A 17,208-nucleotide genomic window follows, 5' to 3' on the forward strand; every position below is an offset into this window, starting at 1 on the left:
ATTCCAAGAACTCTATTCCTTTCGTCTCTCTAGTGCCTATCTTCTTAACAACAACTGTGCTATTTTGCACCCAGCTAGCCTATATCTCTCACTAAGTACCTATTTGCCATTTTTCCCCTTCTTACTCCCACTCTTCTTTACCACCTACACCTTTCCTTTGGCTTCTCTGCACTGCATTTCTATTGTCCCTCACTTGTGAATACCCCTTCTTCCCTGTTCCTCTTCCCCCTTCCATACCTCCTTTCCTCTTTTTCCCCTTGCCATTTCTCCACCGATCCTTTCCTACCCTTTTTCTACTTGACCCATTTTCTCATTTGTCTTTCCGTTCCACTTGCCCCTGTGCCTCCTTTCTTCTGCCCCTGTCATGGCACCTATATCTCTATGTGAACGCAGTGTTTCTGTATTTTGTGGTGTGATGCTGACTATCTGTCCTGTTTCATCCCATACATGAGCATTTCCTTTTTCCTATCACGTCTCCCTGTAACTGGGCTGTGAACTTCTGTGTTGGATTTGTCCCTCCCCCACTCGCTCCATCTACTATCTATAACTGTGGTGTGAAACTGCCATGTTATTATTTATATTCTTTTTTTCCCAATTTCTTTCCTCCTCCCTTAGACTTCTCCTTACCTCAGTCTGTAATTCTCCTTCCTTATCTCCCTCCCTTATCTGTAGTGTAATGGAGGTATCTGATGGTCTCTTCCCTCCTTATCTCGCATTCTGTCCTTTCTTATCCTTTATCCCGTTCCTTCTTTCTCTCATTCCCTGCCTTCTTCCTATCTCTGCCATTCCTTTCTTTTCTTCTGTTCTGCCCCCCTTAGCTTTGTCTCTTTCCCTCCAACCCAGATATAGCTTTGTCATCAAGCAGTTACAACATTTTTCCCTGTTCCTGCTTAACTTTGTCCATTCTTCCCTCTGCCTGTCCTCACTTCATTTCCTTGTATCCACTCCCCCTATCCACTCATATCTCCATTGAATTGATGTGAAGTTCTTGCTGGTACCTCTGTTATTTTCAATCCTTCCTTCTTTTGCCCATTCTCCCTATCCCCCCTTGCCTTTCATACTCATAAATACCCCTTACACTTTTCTGTGAAGCTGCCATACATTGTAGTTTCTTCCATCTTCCATCCACCTATACTTCATTCTCTCCTTTCCTTTTCAAATCCTCTTCCCACAAAGGTGTGAAGCTGGTACTTTCCCACAGTTCCTTTGCACTCCTACTTCACTCCATTCCTCCTTCTACCCCACTTAAAATACCTGAGGTGTGATTTGTGAAACTCTTACCTCTCAGGTTCTCTCCTTCTTTGACATCCTTTCCACCATCTCTCATCTCTTCTCCCTGTTCATTCCCACATCTCCCTTGATAATTGTGATATTGATGTTGTCCTACTGGTATTTCTTTTCTCCTGCCTTTCACCCGTCCCTCTTTACCCCCTCTACAATCTAATAATGAATGTTGTATGACGCTGTCTTACTTTCTGGTTCTCACTTTCTCTGACATCTTTCCCACCTACCGTCTGTACTCACACCCTAACCATTCTGAGAAGCCCTTACCCTATTTCTTCCCCTTCCTCCTCTCTGTATTCTTTTTCCCTCCTCACTCTTATTACTCCCTATAACTGTGGTGTGAAGCTGTCTCACTTTCTGATTCTTTGCAGATGGACGTAGTTTATACATTCCAGACCGGCTCCAGCTCTTTGCAAGGGGCTCTCAGGCGGCAGCCCTCCATCCTTAGCCAGCACCATGACGTTAAACATGTCTCTAGCCCAACCCATGTAGCTCTGTCCTCCGCCAATTCCACTCCTACCACTTCTGCTGCTGCTGCTGCTTCTCCTTCTGCGGGCAGTGAGTGACAGTCTCTTCTCGTGCATGACTTAAATCTTCATCAGTGCTCTTGCCACACTCACTCTGACCTAACTGCTTTGGATCCTTTTTTCTCTTTTGCATTTCATTTTATTTCTCACCCAGCACGATGTTAATTGCCTGCTCAGAAAGCGTTGCCTGTTGTTAACTCTATAACCTCTTTAACCATTTTCAATCTTTTCCTGTTTTTCTCTCCTTTTAGTGTTTTTTTAATGTATTTTTAGCCTGTTTGCTTTTTCTCACAGGACATCTGCTTTCATCTGTCAATAGAATATGTGATCCGCTAGAAAGGGGGAGTTCTATGCACTTGTCTAAGTGGTCACTTACCCCCATGGCTCTAGTTTTCTATCTAAATCTCAGAATCTCTGACACTGCTGTATTTTAATTAATAATTTCTTGTTTTCTTTACATATTTGTTTTAAATTGGCTTAATAACCTTGACTTGTAGCTTTAGTGCTGTGACTTTCTCTCCCCCAAAGCTCAAATGTAATTGGAAGTGTGTGCATTCAGAGATTTGGGGTAATTTGGATTTGTAGTAAATTGGAGTGTTGTTCCCTATACAGAACCCCTTCAATGAACCACAAATGTGTTTGTGTGTTGGTTTGTGTTACTTCTTTGCGGTAGTGGCTTTCCTTAGGTTTTTGGGTTTGGAACCATTTTGCTGGTTTTTTTGGGCTTGGAGGCGATTTCAATGGAATTTCTTGTGTTTTTCTGGTAAGCCATGCTTTCTGACTGAACTAAAGGCTCTTTTGGGCTTTCCATTCCTACTGTGTATATTTGTTTGGAGTGAGACTTTTGCGGTTGGCCACTATGGAAGAGCTCCATGTCTCTGCTTTGGCATTGATTATAAATGTATGTAATTAATATTTATAGTCCGCTGCTTATCCAAAGATGGTTCTGAATGACTCTGTACTGCATCATAGTTTAGACATGTGTATTTCTAAGTGCTGTCCCTGTTGCCTTCAGTGCTTTCAGGGATTGGCAAACCTGAAACTTTCGGTGCTACCAAATTGTTCATGGATGGTCCATTCTAAGTGCTACTTGGTTGTTTAATAATGGTTGGTTCTAAATGCCTCTGATGCACGATTAACATAGGTGTGCGGTTAATAACTTAGTGCTGTCTCTTTGAGCTGATATGACTGTCTGCATTTTCGAAGCTGAGCATCTTTTAAAGTCTCCGTGGTTCCTGATTAGTTCCGTCTACGATGACACTATCCCATTTCCTCCCTAATTGACCTCTTTGACCACCCAGTTTACCTTAGCGACCAGCCTTTACTTCCTGAAAGTTGTTCTAAGTTTTAAGCAGCGTGGCTTGGTAACAAAAGGAAAGGGCAGAAAACAAACCACATGCACTAGACTTAAAAGAATTACTCATGCTAACATTGTATTGCTCTATGCCGAACAGCCTCTTGTGGGTCAACATGAAAAACAGACACAGACAGTGGTGTTATTCCATGACCATCTTTAGCTCTAAGGGGAAAAAAAGGAACACACGCTTTAACACTAAATTGAAATCCTCTGAAATGTCCATTATTATTTAACTAACTTTTAGGTGCAGACAAGGAAGTGAATCAAATGGAAGAAGCAGTGGCACCAGCTACATGGTTCATTGTTCTTCACTACCATCATTCTCTGACCTGATCCACAGCTCAGGAAAGGACCTATAGTGGCTTAATAGAATTTGTCTGATTAGTTCAGGGATATCCTAAGGAACAGAAATCCTTGGATGGCTACAAGAACAGCACTGGTCCATTTCAGGACTCATAGGAGTTCATTTAAGGTTTAGGTATGTACACAGAGTAGTATATCACATGTGTTATGTATGTAATCATTACTATCAAAGAGGTTAAACTAGGGTGAAGGGAGTAATTTATTTGTAGCTTGTGTGGCAGTAACATATGGTCTGCATACTCCTGACATCTAGTGTTGAGCCTAGACGTGATGCTTCCAACTTGTTTTTCTCCAAAGGTTTCCAGAGTAGCTGTTGTGACTATACACATGGTCCACGTTTCTCCCATTCACTGGCTCGATCTCAAATTGTTTTATTCCACCATCGGGCTCGGATTTTTAGGAATGCTGCTCCAGGTTCGAACACTAATTCGTACAGGGTCTTAGTTCTCCTTTCCATCTCTGGTCCAGCGGTTCCCTTTCTAGCCCCATGACATGAATAGCCCTATTGTGTCAAGAAGAACTTCTGTTTCCACTGTTGAGATTTGGGACCAGATGGGTAAAGTCCAGGAGACTCTAGTGCATTGCAGCCTTGAGGTGACATATTTTCCATAGTTTGCTGATGCTTCCTCTAGAATGCATCTAGTGCAGCATTATGGTATGTACTCCATTCCACTTTTTCTAGAGGTATAACTCCAATTACCCCAAGAGCAATTGTGACAAGATCTGCAACATCCTCCAGAAAGCATCTGTCACAGCAGGAGCTACTCCAAATCTGATAGCCCTCAGCACAGGCCATGGGAGTGACGCGAGTTCACACATGGATGTCAGCCACAATGATGTGTGTATCAAAAGATTACCCAATCTCAGCCCTGCTCTTTGTGACTCTTATCAGTCCTATATCCTTCCTGAGATGTGCCCAAGCCCCTCCCTAGTTGCCTTTCTCTAAATCAAAGTGTACTGACGAGTTTGGCTCTCTCTTCCTCCACTGTGTCCTACCCAGCTTACAGGTGTTCAGCAATCCACAAATCTGTCTGGGAGGTGGGGGGGGGGTGAGAGGTGATTCCTTTACTTCTTCTCCCATGGTCCACAGTCAGCACTGGGTCTACCAAAAGAAAACCACAGAATCGTCCATGTATTGTACTCTTCAGAGGCAAACAGCCAGCCAGCACATGCGAATAGCATACACGCACTGCACAGCACTACATCCTTCATGTATTGTGCCATTCACAGGCACATATACATCCATATGATATACATGCACTACACAGTACTGCATTATCCCTGTATTGTACCACTCACAGGCACACATATACCCAGCACATGTGTACCAAACACACAATGGCCAGCACTCAAAACCAGCTGATGTAGTCCAAAGGTGAGTTAAGCACGCAGCAACCGAACTTTAAATGAGTGGTAGCACAGGTTAAAAAGACCTTTTCACTCCTACATAGCACTACTCGGTGTGCTGCCACCACCTTGCTCATACTGCTTAACTCCTGGTAAATGTAGTAGCCTTTCACCACTATGAGGGTAGCGCATTGGGCATCCCTTCCTGTGTAAAAAGACTACAATCCTTGAGACAGGCCTATGGTTCGGCAAACATGCATGATTCATGTTAGTCAAGACCACAAAAATCACCATTAGCGATCCAGACATCATTACCGTTGGGGCACTCAGGGTAGGGATACACATCCATTACCAGGGGAGAGATTTTCCATCCAATCACCAACCTCACCATACCCTTCACCACAACTGCTATCACCACACACTCGTCCAAGATACTGACTCATACAGTCCCTATTATATGCAAGACCTATGGAATTGACCTTAAAGGTCACAGGAGGGAGATGATCCTTGGAAGTATTTTGTGTTAGACCTACAGGATGAGCAAGACATGGAGCAGGACCCTACTAGATCATCCCCAAAAAATGACACTATGCCTAGTATGCAGTAATTCAAAGGGCTGCACTACACTACCACGTAAAACTCCATACTGTGGAGGGGCAAGGAATTTCTTGTCAAAACCCTTTCCAAATCAGAATGCACAGTGCATTATCTGCCAATTCCTAAGGAGATGCTAATGTCTGAAAATGACAACTTCAGGTATCCCGTGAGTGAAGGTCAGAGTTGCCACTGCAATTGACGAAAAGCTCACCACAAGTTACCCAGCCTAATATTCCGAGACCATATTTTTCTAGAATCCTTCATAGTACAAACAACCCGCAAAAGGGCCTCTGCACAGGTCGGGGGTGGGTTTTCCCACCACCTGACAAGAAGTTCAACAACATCGAGGCTACTGGAAAGAAGGTTTCACTTGGGGCAGCTACACACTGGTGCTTGCTAACGCGTGGGCCTCCTATTCAGGTATGATCGCTACCACTGGAAGGAGATGGAGTAGCTGTTGCAGCACCTACCAGAGGCCCACCGAAAGAGTTGACAGATGCTGATCCCTTAGATCAAGGTCGCTAGCAATGCTAATGCCCTTGACGTAGCAGACCAACCACTAGGAGTATCAACACTAGCATCCATCTCCGTAGGCATGCCTGACTTAGGGTGTCCTGAGGTCCAACAGCACCTCTTAACTATCCCTTTTGATGGTGAGTCTCTGTTTGGCTCTCAGTTCCACCGTATGCTCAAAAAGACCTAAGTGGACACTGGCATACAGTCCCAAATCTGAAAACTAGGGGAGGTGTCAAACCAGGGAGCTTAGGTCAGAGACTTCCATACCAAAACTACCAGTACTCCTGTCAGGAAACCCAGATGCCAAAGTCCCTCCATAGTGAGTCCTATAGAACTAATGGGTTTGGTAAGGCAGAAGTGGTTCACCTGCTCTAGAGCAGTGCCTGCCCTTCCCTTCCCCCATCAAATCGCACCTGTCAGAGGAAGACTGAGGCACTTTCTACCACTGTGGGAAACCATCACACCTGATCAGTGGGTCCTTTCCATTGTGCAGGAAGGGTACTGCCTTGAATGTCACACAACCACTCCCAACATCCCAACTTTTCTGCCACATTCCAAATTCAGATCACTTTCACCTTTTAGAGGAAGAGGGTCAGGCACTTTTGCAAAAGGGGCACAGTAACCAGTACCTGCATACCAATGCAGCGTGGATTGTACTTTGTGTATTTTTTAATCTCCAAAGGAAGGCTCCTTCAGTCTGATTCTTGACGTCTGGCCTTCGGAGTCACTGTAGCTTCAAAGGTGTTCAGAAAGTGCCTAGCGGTAGTAGCAGTGCATATGCTCATAAATGCCACATACTTCTTTCCATTCTTAGAGGACTGGCTGATCAAGAGCAAATAACAATGCCAGGCACATACTCAAAAATCAGTGCCTCTTTCACAGCCTAGGTTTCACCACCAATGAAATAAAAGTGCATCACCAGCTACAGCAAGCTCAGCCCTTCCTTTGCTGAATCCAAAATGCGGCGACAGGCAAGGCATACTCCAATGACCAGACGGTGATTGCATTCCAATTGCTGCTACCTTTTTCCCCAGACACCGTCCCATTACTGTTCGAAATGTCATGAAACTGTTGAGCTTGATGGCTTCATGCATAGCAGTTGTACTGCAAGCCAGATTCCACATGCATCCGCTACAGGAATACCTCATGAACCAGTGGGCACAAGCGGACGGGTATTAGGAGGATCTGTTGTTGGTAATTACCGGAACCTAGCACACTCTGCTTTGGTGGAACAGCACAAATCTGTTGCTCTGCTGGAGCTATCTAGACCCCTTTCCACAAGTGACCATCACAGCTGATGAGTCTCATATATTGGGGACCTCACCTCTACAAGATGACAATCCAATGCAGATGGGCACCATGGTGCCACATAAACTATCTGCAGCTTCGAGCCATCTGCCCTGAAAGTGTTCCTCTCACTTATAGGCAGGAAATCTGTACTATTAAAGACAGAAAACACAACAGTTGTTGTTCTACACCAAGAAGCAGAGTGGCACCCATTTCCCCCACCTCTCTGTGCTAGCTCAAAAGATTTGGCACTGTGCAATCATCACCAGCATTTACCAGTTGGCAGAGAATTTGCTTGTAGTGGAGAATGACTTTGCTAACTCACTAGGACACTTCAGCAGGTCCACATGTAGGAACTCCATCCACAAATCCTTGACCAGTACTTCCAACGGTGGTGGTAGACTTGTTCACCACTCCTGAAAACTCGAAATTCCAAACCTTCACCTTCAGGTACCCGTACTCCGGTCCATGGATTCAGATGGACTGGTCATAGATACTAGCATCCATTTTTCCACCTCTCCTCCTCATCACATGGTGATGAAGATGAGCCAGGTGTCCATGACACTCATTCTAGTGGAATCAAGCTGGGAGAGGCATCCCTGGTATTCTCTGCACCTAGGGATCACAGGCAATGCTCAGAAGAAACTCCTACACCAGACCTCACTTAGAATCCGAGTCAGCTCAGACAGCCAGATCCCAATCAAATAGCTGAACCTCGCAATTTGGCACCTAAATTCCTAGAGTTTGGTAATGTCAATCTCCCAGAGGAATGCACACTTATCCAATGGGAAGCGCAAAAATGCCTACTACTTGCACCACTTACACCACAAAGTGAAAAAGGTTTCTGCATTATGGCATCTCCAAACTATTAGACCCCTTTAAAGTTTCTATATGGTAGTTAATTTGTGACCTACAGTTATTCAAGGCAGGCCTTGCCTACACTTCGATGCACTAACACTTAGCAGTTGCTACGTACCTTCAAAACAGACAACACTCTTTCTTGTTTAAATTACAAGTCATCAAGACCTTCATGGAGGCTCTAAAAAGAGACATACTTCCAAGGACAACTCCAGCACCCATCTGGAACTTCAATGTGGTTTTCACTTGACTTATAGGTCCTCCCTTTGAACCCCTACACTCAGTCAGCTAAAGTTCTTGTTTTGAAATATGACTGCCATAATTTCTATCACCTCCCTCAAACACACTAGCGAGCTTCAAGCTCTTACAGTTCAAAAACTGTTTATTCAGGTTCACAAAGATAGGGTGTAGTGCTTGGCACTAGCCCCAAGGTTCTGCCTACGGTTGTTTCACCTTTCCACATGAACCAGACCATTGAGCTCCCATCTTCTTCCATAGCAAGAGTCGGTAGCAGAAAGGGCCCTTAACATTCTGAATGTCAGGAGAGCTCTCATGTACTACGTTAGCCTTTAAGAACTTCTATTCAACATTTTAACCTTCATCAGACCCTTTAAAGGCTATGGCACATCTAAATCCCAATGTTATGTAATATCAGCATGGCTGCCTTGGGTACAGTTGTTCTGTTCTGTGGCCTTAAGCTGGTTTAGTGTGTTGATGATACACAGGAGAAGTTCTCCATTGATAAAAATCCTGCCTATCTCAAGAAGCCGTTAAGCCTTGTCATCCTAGTTGCCCAATGGATGAACCACGGTTGTTTGAAATTAAATGAACAAAATCTGGAATTCTTATTTTTATTGGCCCTCAATTAATCTGGTCGCTTGATTGGTGGCCTAAAGAATTGGAAGATGACCCCTGCTCCTCCGGCACGGCGTCAAATCAGGGTATAAAATTTGACACAGAGTAGTCCTTCCACCCCAATGTATTGTCCACTGTTGGCATCTGTTTTTTATTTTCTTACGCTCTATAAAGAGATTTTTGACCATCTTGACTGGTGCAGTGCGAAAAACAGCCATGCATGCACTGGTTACATCCAGACGGGATTCTGGTAACTCGCTTTTTCTTGGTCTTCCTCTGTGTTTAGTTTGTCAGCTTAAGCTGGTGTAAAATGCTAGTCCCATGTTGATTTTGAAGATACCATGTCAGCACCATAAAACACAACATCTCCAATCCTTACACTGACTCCCAGTGAGCAAGAGAATTCAATTTAAAAGCTTAGTCCTTACATACCAGGCTTTTCATGGGATGGATCCCAGGTATTTGAGTGAACGTGTAAAACATTATCATCCCATCAGGGATTTGAGATCATCAAATCCATGACTGTTAGCAAATCGTAGGATCAAGCGGGTGAGGAAAGATGGATTACTTTGCTTGGCATTGACAATGAAATTTGCTTAAATAAACTATTGAAAACCTGTATCTTTAGATCTACTTACTGAATGTACAAGTACGCTCTTTCTGCCTTCCTCGAACTTACTGTAGCACGGAGTGGTGTGGCTCACTGGTTAGAGGCGGCGGACCCGTAAGCAGAGGACGGCCCGGGACCAGGGTTCGATTCCCGACGCGGCAGGGTCGTGGACCAGGGTCAGCGGGCTCGATAATTCTCGCCTCGGTGCCTACTCCAGTCAGGGACCACACTCGGCAACTCTGGGCATTAGCTTGCCTCATCTTCACAACGGCCCCCCAGACCGCCGGGGATGCTTGGTCGCACCTTAGAGATACCCATTAGGGATCATCTCTCAGGGTGAGCCAGGACGGGTTCCCCAGCGGTCGAAGCGTGGAGATACTCCTCCGGAAGTTGATTCTAGCGCTATATAAACCCACAATTAAATTAAATTAAATTCAATTATGCTCATTTTGGGTAGCTGGTAAGCTTTACAAGTGATTCAGTCATTCATTCATTAATTGCAAGGTGGATACTTAAGTGCGTTCAGACTTGCTGCGCTAAAGCCAAATGCATACTTCCTGTGAACCCTAGAGCCCACTCTACACCCATAAAGGACCCAACTTGACCCTTTTTAGGTAAAATCCCATTAACGGATATCTGCAAGGCTGCTACTTAAGCCAACACCACATATTTGTAGCAAGCAGTATTGTGTGTGAATTCTAGCACATCAAAAGGGATTTTAAGAACTTTTTCAAACATCTGCATTATCTGCTCGCTAGCCGCCGCTTTGGGAAGTGACTGCATTATGTATCTACAGCCACACATGCTACGAATAGAAAATGTTATCATCTAACCATCTGTCCGCAGCATATAATGATGTAGATTGACATGCACCCACCCTCCTCCTGGAAGCAATTAATGATCACCGATATTTTCCATGTATATTAATTCCATTTGCTGTGTACACTACACTCGGTCTTCCACACTGCTCTCCACTAAAGCAACTCGCCGGCTGAACGGAAAACAATCTGAGGTGGAGTTATTGTACTTGTGGCCAGCATCCCCCATGATAGCCCATGGAGCAAGATAGCCTTGCAGCAGTGAAAAACAAAAATGGCTGTAATTCACTACCAGAGCATGTCACATGTACAAGTACATGCTCTACCTTTCACATACACTGCACCCTGCCCAAGGGGGGTACCTTGGGCCTTCCATAGGGGTGACCAATGTGCACAGAAAGGGAAGGGTTAGGACTGGTCAATGGGGACACTGACCAGGAGGACATGGCAGTTCAGACTGCACACAGGCACTGTGGTGGCAGGCCTGAGACACCATTTTAGGTCTACTCATGTGGGTGGCACAACCAGTGCTGCAGGTCCATTACTAGCATTTGAATCACCAGCCCTGGCACACTCCGTGCACTTTACTAGGGAATTCTTGGTAACACAAATATGCCAATCAGGGATAACCAATTACAATAACAATTTACACAGAGAGCATATGCACTTTAGCACATATCAGCAGTGGTAAAGAGCAAAGTCCTATTGCCAACAGCCACGGGTCAGGAAAAATAAGGGAGGAAGAAGCAAAAAGTTTGGGGATAACCCTGCAAGAAGGGCCAGTTCCAACACAACCCCCTTCCAGCCTAAAGCCAGGGTAGACCAAACAATACCTCGATGGGATTCCCCGCTTAAGGTGATAGAACATGGAAACTGGCACAACCAGCAGGGCAGTCCTGTTCTACGCCGTCCTAAACCCAGTTGGATCACTCTATCCATACTCTCAAGGTCCACCATGCCAATCCATGTGGAACCTTTCTCCTCACCTGTGGACACCATCTGTGCAGCACCCAACTGTAACTTACTCACAGGTGTATCCCAATAGACAAGCAGCAAGCCACAGTGACCACCGACAGTGATCAGGGATGAGACCCAGGCCTCTCAAGGCTCTCAAACCCCTGTGGCGTCAGAGGGCGGGGGGCAGTAGCCCCAGGTGCTGGGCACCCTTTGTCCACTCCCTCTTTTGTCAGGTCAGGTCTGATATCCTGGCACTGACCCACCAGTCCCGGACCTGTATCCGGCGGCTGGACAAGAGGCTGGGGTGGGCTTCCCCACACCCGGTCCTCCTCTTCCTTGGGGCTCTGTACCCTCCCACCTGGAGCGTTACTCCCTTCTGGAATAGTCAGGGCACCTGTGGCAGGTGTCCTGCACCATTCACCCACCAGTTCAGGGGTTATATCCTGCAACGGGTATCTCCGATCAGGGGGGACACCCCGGGCCTGGCCCTCAAACCTACGCTCCAAAGCCTCCAGGTCAGACAACACCTGAACCTGGCTTCCCCACCCAGGGACCAACCCCTGCGGTGGAACACTTGTCTGGCGCACCAGGACTTCCCTCACCGATGTGCCCACACTGGTAGACAGTACCCACCTGGCCAATACAACGGTGTGGCCCAGTCCACCCCCAGGGTGAGACTCCTGCCCCCCTTCCAGGGGCCACCCTGTCCACCAGGACAACCAAGAACACAACTCTCCTACCAGTTCAGGACCTCCCTGCAGCAACTGGTCTCCCAACCTAGGGTCTAAACCCTCAGGTTGCACCAGGGTCAGAGGCGAGGACTCCCTCCCTCTGCACCCCCTTCCAGAGCGCTGCACCCTCCCTACTGGAGGGTTACCCCTGGAAGCCAAATTGGTCAGGACACTGGTTACAGATGTCGTTCCTTCCAGGTCAGACAGATCCTGAACCTGGTCTCCCAACCCAGGGACCAATACCTGTGGTTGTGCACTTGCCTAGCATGCCAGGACTTCTGGGGACTCACACAGTACCCCCTTGGGGGTGACACACAACTCATGTGTCCTGTGACAGTCTGCCTGACGCAGATCTCCCGACCCCTGTCCACCTGATAGTGCGTGAAGATCCCCCAGGACAGAAGTGGTGTCACCATGATCACTCCTGGGAGACTCAGCCCTTCTGGCTGGCCCCTGACCCACTGGTTCTTCCACTGGGGATTCCTTCCCCCTCTCACTCCTCAGTCTGGACTTCTGCACCCTCCCAACTGGAGTGGCACTGCCAGACACCAGAACTGATGGAGGCCTGGTTACAGACACTCCCCGTTCAACATACACTAGTAGATCCTCCTCAAATGACCTATTAGCACCTTCTAGGCCCCCAACCTGGTGTTCCCTTAAGGAACCCTCCAGGCCCTGAGACTGGGTTTCAGGCACCGGGAGACACACCGTCCCATACTCACTCCTTCTCCACTGAGACGGACATGAGCCCCTACACCCCTCCCACTACACTGGGACCTAACTGGGCTACACTGAACCTATTCCACCTCACCGGTCTAGAAGATATCTGTGCCACTCCTTTTGGGATCACTCCCCAATGCCTCTTCAGACTCTCTGGAATCCACCAAAAGGTCTGCCTCCAACGCAAGCTCCCTGGGATCAGAGAACTTACACTCCACCGGGTGTTGGCATAGCTCTGGAAAACAGGGACTTAAAATATGCTCTCCAACAAATGAATCACACAGCCCCCCACAGTTGTTAACCAAGCTACCCTTTGCCTCACCCTCCAGTGCCTCTCACAAGTACCCCACACCACTCTCCTGAGACTGGCAAGACAGTATCTGACTGTCTCTGTCACACAACCCACACTTTTCTGGCTGGCCTTCACACTCACACACCAAGGTTTCGAGCATGGGGGAACCCCTCTCCCTGCACCTCTCATCTAGAGTCAGTAGAGTGTCCCTCCCACCACTAGGAATATGGCCCCCTGTGCCAGTCCCCCAATCTACTTCAGGGACCTGCACTCCACTGGAACTACATCATAAACCTGAACCCCCTGGTGTATGTTGACTTCCTCCCTCAAGTCAGGTGCCACATCTCTGGGTGTATGTACCTTCCTCTCAGCACTAGATATCATACCCATGCTGCCACCATCTGAGCTGAACTCCACCTCCAACTCAGCAAAGCTCACCTCTTGATCTACCCATGTTTCTTCTTCAGCTGAGACCCTCATGGCCTCACGCCTCTTGAGCTCTAACTCAAGCTTCCTCGTTCTTAATTTATGGGCCAAAGTCCATTTCAATTCCTCCAGGGCACGGGCATTTTTGCTCTCCTCCTCTGCCCTTTCTCTTTCCGCTCTTTCTCTTTCTTTTTCCATTTGCTTCAGCTCCATTTCAAGCTTCAACATTTCTAACTTATGATCTCTAGCTCTTTGGTTTTCCTCCAACTCCTCTGGGGAAAAACTTTCAGCTGAATGGTTGTTGCCAGCCCTTGAGGCTGCACTGGACACAGGCAGATCCTGTGGCCTGAAACCATCCCTATGTGCATCCTCATCCACTTCTGCACCATCTGTCTCCCCAGCCTCTTTGGTCTCCCACCAGGCCCTTAAGGCCTCCTGTAGCTCCTCCTTCTTGGAGCGGCGCTTCATGGGGCATCCGAAGTTCCTGCAGAACTGCCTGAGTTGACCTACTTTGTAATCACTTAACTCTTCAATATCAAACTCCAGTTCTGCAACACCACTTGCTGGTTTACCATTTAGAGACATGTTTGGATTCCTTCAGGGTTACGATCAATAATAGAACAAAAAATTAAAAAAACTCAACCGTAGTATGCGGTGGCGTAGTGGTCTGCACTCACTAGTGATGTACACCAATCACTGTGGGTCTAGTACAAATACAAGTTCAAATCCCACCACTGACCAACAATGTTAGAACTGGGGGTCTATAGTTGGCAGAGGTAGGTACCACTGTCCAAATAGGTACCCTTGCTTCTAGTCAGGGTAAGGAGGAAACACTCTTTAGATAACCTCTGCTCACCCCCTTGGTAGCTTGGCACAAGCAGTCAGGCTTATCCAAAAGCAATGTGTAAAGTATTTGTACCAACACTCACAGTAACATAGTGAAAACACCACAAACTGACTCCACAACAGTTTAGAAAAATAAAGGTATTTAATCTAAACTACACAAGACCAAAACGACAAAAATCCAACATACACAGTTGAAGAATATGGTTGCAAAAGAGTTCTTAAGTTTGCGATAAAATAATCCACAGTCGCGTGAAAAGTTCACAGTTGCGTCTCGTTTAGCCAACAGTACCTTTTAAATGCGACAAAGTTCCAAAGCAGAAGCTGGTGCGGAGGAAATCCAGCGATGCGTTGCTCCTGAGACCCTGGGAGGCGATGCGACAACCCCGCTGCAGCAGCGGGCGTGTTGCGACGAATCCGGTCTGTATGGGGAGAAAGGCTGACTTGTATGGATTCCGGTGCGTAGGTTTCGTAGGAAGTTTTCTCTCGCAAAGGTACGATGCGATGATCTTTGGAGTTGCGACGATCTCCGGGGCGGCGATGCACGGACCAGCGTGATCGCTCTCGCTCGCAGCTCCTAGATGCAATGGCTTCTGCGATGACACCCGCAGCGACGTGATGCGGTCCGCAAGCAAACGGTGCGGCGATCTCACCGAGCGACGACAGGCTCTGCGACGACACTCGCAGCGATGGTAATCTTCCCGCACCTCTCTGCTGCGTCCCGTAAACGAAGGATGCGACGGCTCTGGCAGCGGCAACAGGCGTTGCGACGACCTCTGCCTTCGTAGCAGCGGGAATTTCCTCGCACTGTCAGGGATGCGATCCGCAAGCGAGTGATGCGACAAAACTTGCAGAAAGTCTTTAAAAGCTTGGTTTCCAGCTCCCCAACACAGGCACAACTTGCAGAGGCACCACACATGGGCCACGCACTCCAGGAAGGACAGAACTCTCTCAGTAGAGTTCAGGGAAGCTGGGGGTGAAGTCCTTTTGTTCCTGGGACTTCAGAACAGGGAGCCAGCTCTTCTCAGACCCTTGGAGATTCCTTCAAGCAAGGGGACACAGCACAAAGCAAAGTCCTTCCCCTCTCCTTGGCAGCAAAGCAACAGCAGGTCAGTCCAGCAGAGCAACATCAGGACAGTCTTCCTTCTTCAGTCTTCCAGCTTTCTCCTTGGCAGAGGTTCCTTCTTGATTCCAGGATGATCTAATTTTCTGTTGTCAGGTGTCCTGTACTTATACCCCTAAAAGTCTTTGTTCTCTTTGTGCAAGTGGGCCCTGAGCCCGGTCTGAACCATTTCTGGGTGTTCCTTGAGCACTTTGTTTTCCTGGCTTCACCTTTCCTTTCAGAGTGAGGGGTAGCGCCGTCAGCTGCCCAGCAGGTGGTGGAGCCAGCATTGTGGAAGGCAGGCACAGCCCTATTCAGGCACAGGTGCTATCTCATCCCACCAATCAAGTTGCAAATGCAGTCTTTCAGCCTAGGGCTGACTCAGCCAGCCTCCTGGGGAATCCCCAACCCCTGTCACTCTCAAACCAGACAGTCAATTCACAAACAGGCCAAGGCACACAGAAAGGTCAGACAAGAGAACAGCAACTTTCTAAAAGTGCCATTCTCAAACACAGAAGTTAAAAACCACCTTTCCTAAAAGATGTGTTATTAAATTCTGAGTTCAGGGATACCAGACTTTTATGTCGTATCTTGTTCCTATGGGAAGATATGCTGGTAGCCACTGTATCCAGCATCCCCCATGATAGCCTATGGAGCAAGATAGCCTTGCAGCAGTGAAACACGAAAATGGCTGTAATTCACTACCAGAGCATGTCACCTGCACAAGTACATGCTCTACCTTTCACATACACCCTGCCCAAGGGGGTACCTTGGGCCTTCCATAGGAGTGACCAATGTGCACAGAAAGGGATGGGTTAGGCCTGGTCAACGGGAACACTGACCAGGAGGACATGGCAGTACACAGGCACTGCGGTGGCAGTCCTGAGACACCATTTTAGGGCTACTCATGTGGGTGGCACAATCAGTGCTGCAGGCCCACTAGTAGCATTTGAATCACCAGCCCTGGCACACTCAGTGCACTTTACTAGGGACTTCTGCGTAACACAAATATGTCAATCAGGGATAACCAATTTCAATAACAATTTACACAGAGAGCATATGCACTTTAGCACTGATCAGCAGTGGTAAAGCGCGCAGAGTCCTATTGCCAACAGCCACGGGTCAGGACAAATAAGGGAGGAAGAAGCAAAAAGTTTGTGGATAACCCTGCAAGAAGGGCCCGTTCCAACATTTATTAGTTGCATTTTTTTGTGAACATTTAATTTTGAAAGCAAAGGATCATCAATCTTGCTTTCAAGCTTCTGCAGATATTTTCATCTAATTAGGGAGCATTGAATGTAGCCTCATATTGATAAATTTGGGAAACGCTTGTACACATTTTTCACATAAATACAAGTTTGTACAGCATTGACATACTGACACAGATATGACCATAGCTGCAGACAATGCCCTTCCCTGATCCTTAATGTGGTACTGTAAACTGGCAGCCAAAGGTTTTTGTCCCATGGACAAAATAAGCATGAAAACATGTTGTCCTTGAGCCCAAACAATATGTCCTGGGAGTTGGGCTTAGGAATTCCACACCCCCTAAGTAACAATGTGCTTCTTAAAACATTCCATTGTTGTTTGTAGGATCTATGCTGGGGCACTCTTTTATTTTTGTAGACATGAGAAACAGAGTAAAACTAAAGTTCACCTGACCGGGTACCAGCCGGGTTACATGAGAAGCTTTCACCTTTGCCTCCAAATTGTTTTTC

General features: G+C 47.0%; 1 protein-coding gene across 4 annotated transcripts in view; it reads left to right on the forward strand.

Moving 5' to 3' along the window:
• ATP2B4 (ATPase plasma membrane Ca2+ transporting 4) overlaps nt 1-17,208 on the forward strand; it is a 941,067-nt gene that overhangs the window by 906,053 nt on the left and 17,806 nt on the right. Inside the window, exon 22 of one of the 4 annotated variants that reach the window (XM_078644686.1) lies at nt 1,656-1,772. The exons of 2 other annotated variants lie outside the window; for them this stretch is intronic. In XM_078644686.1, coding sequence (XP_078500812.1) covers nt 1,656-1,772 — 117 coding nt within the window. Of the gene's footprint in view, nt 1-1,655; nt 1,851-17,208 lie in introns of those variants that run through there. One more of the 4 variants, XM_078644685.1, reaches the window with a different exon arrangement.

The sequence above is a fragment of the Lissotriton helveticus genome, chromosome 5_1 (assembly GCF_964261635.1).
Source record: "Lissotriton helveticus chromosome 5_1, aLisHel1.1, whole genome shotgun sequence".
NCBI classification, from domain to species: domain Eukaryota; kingdom Metazoa; phylum Chordata; class Amphibia; order Caudata; family Salamandridae; genus Lissotriton; species Lissotriton helveticus.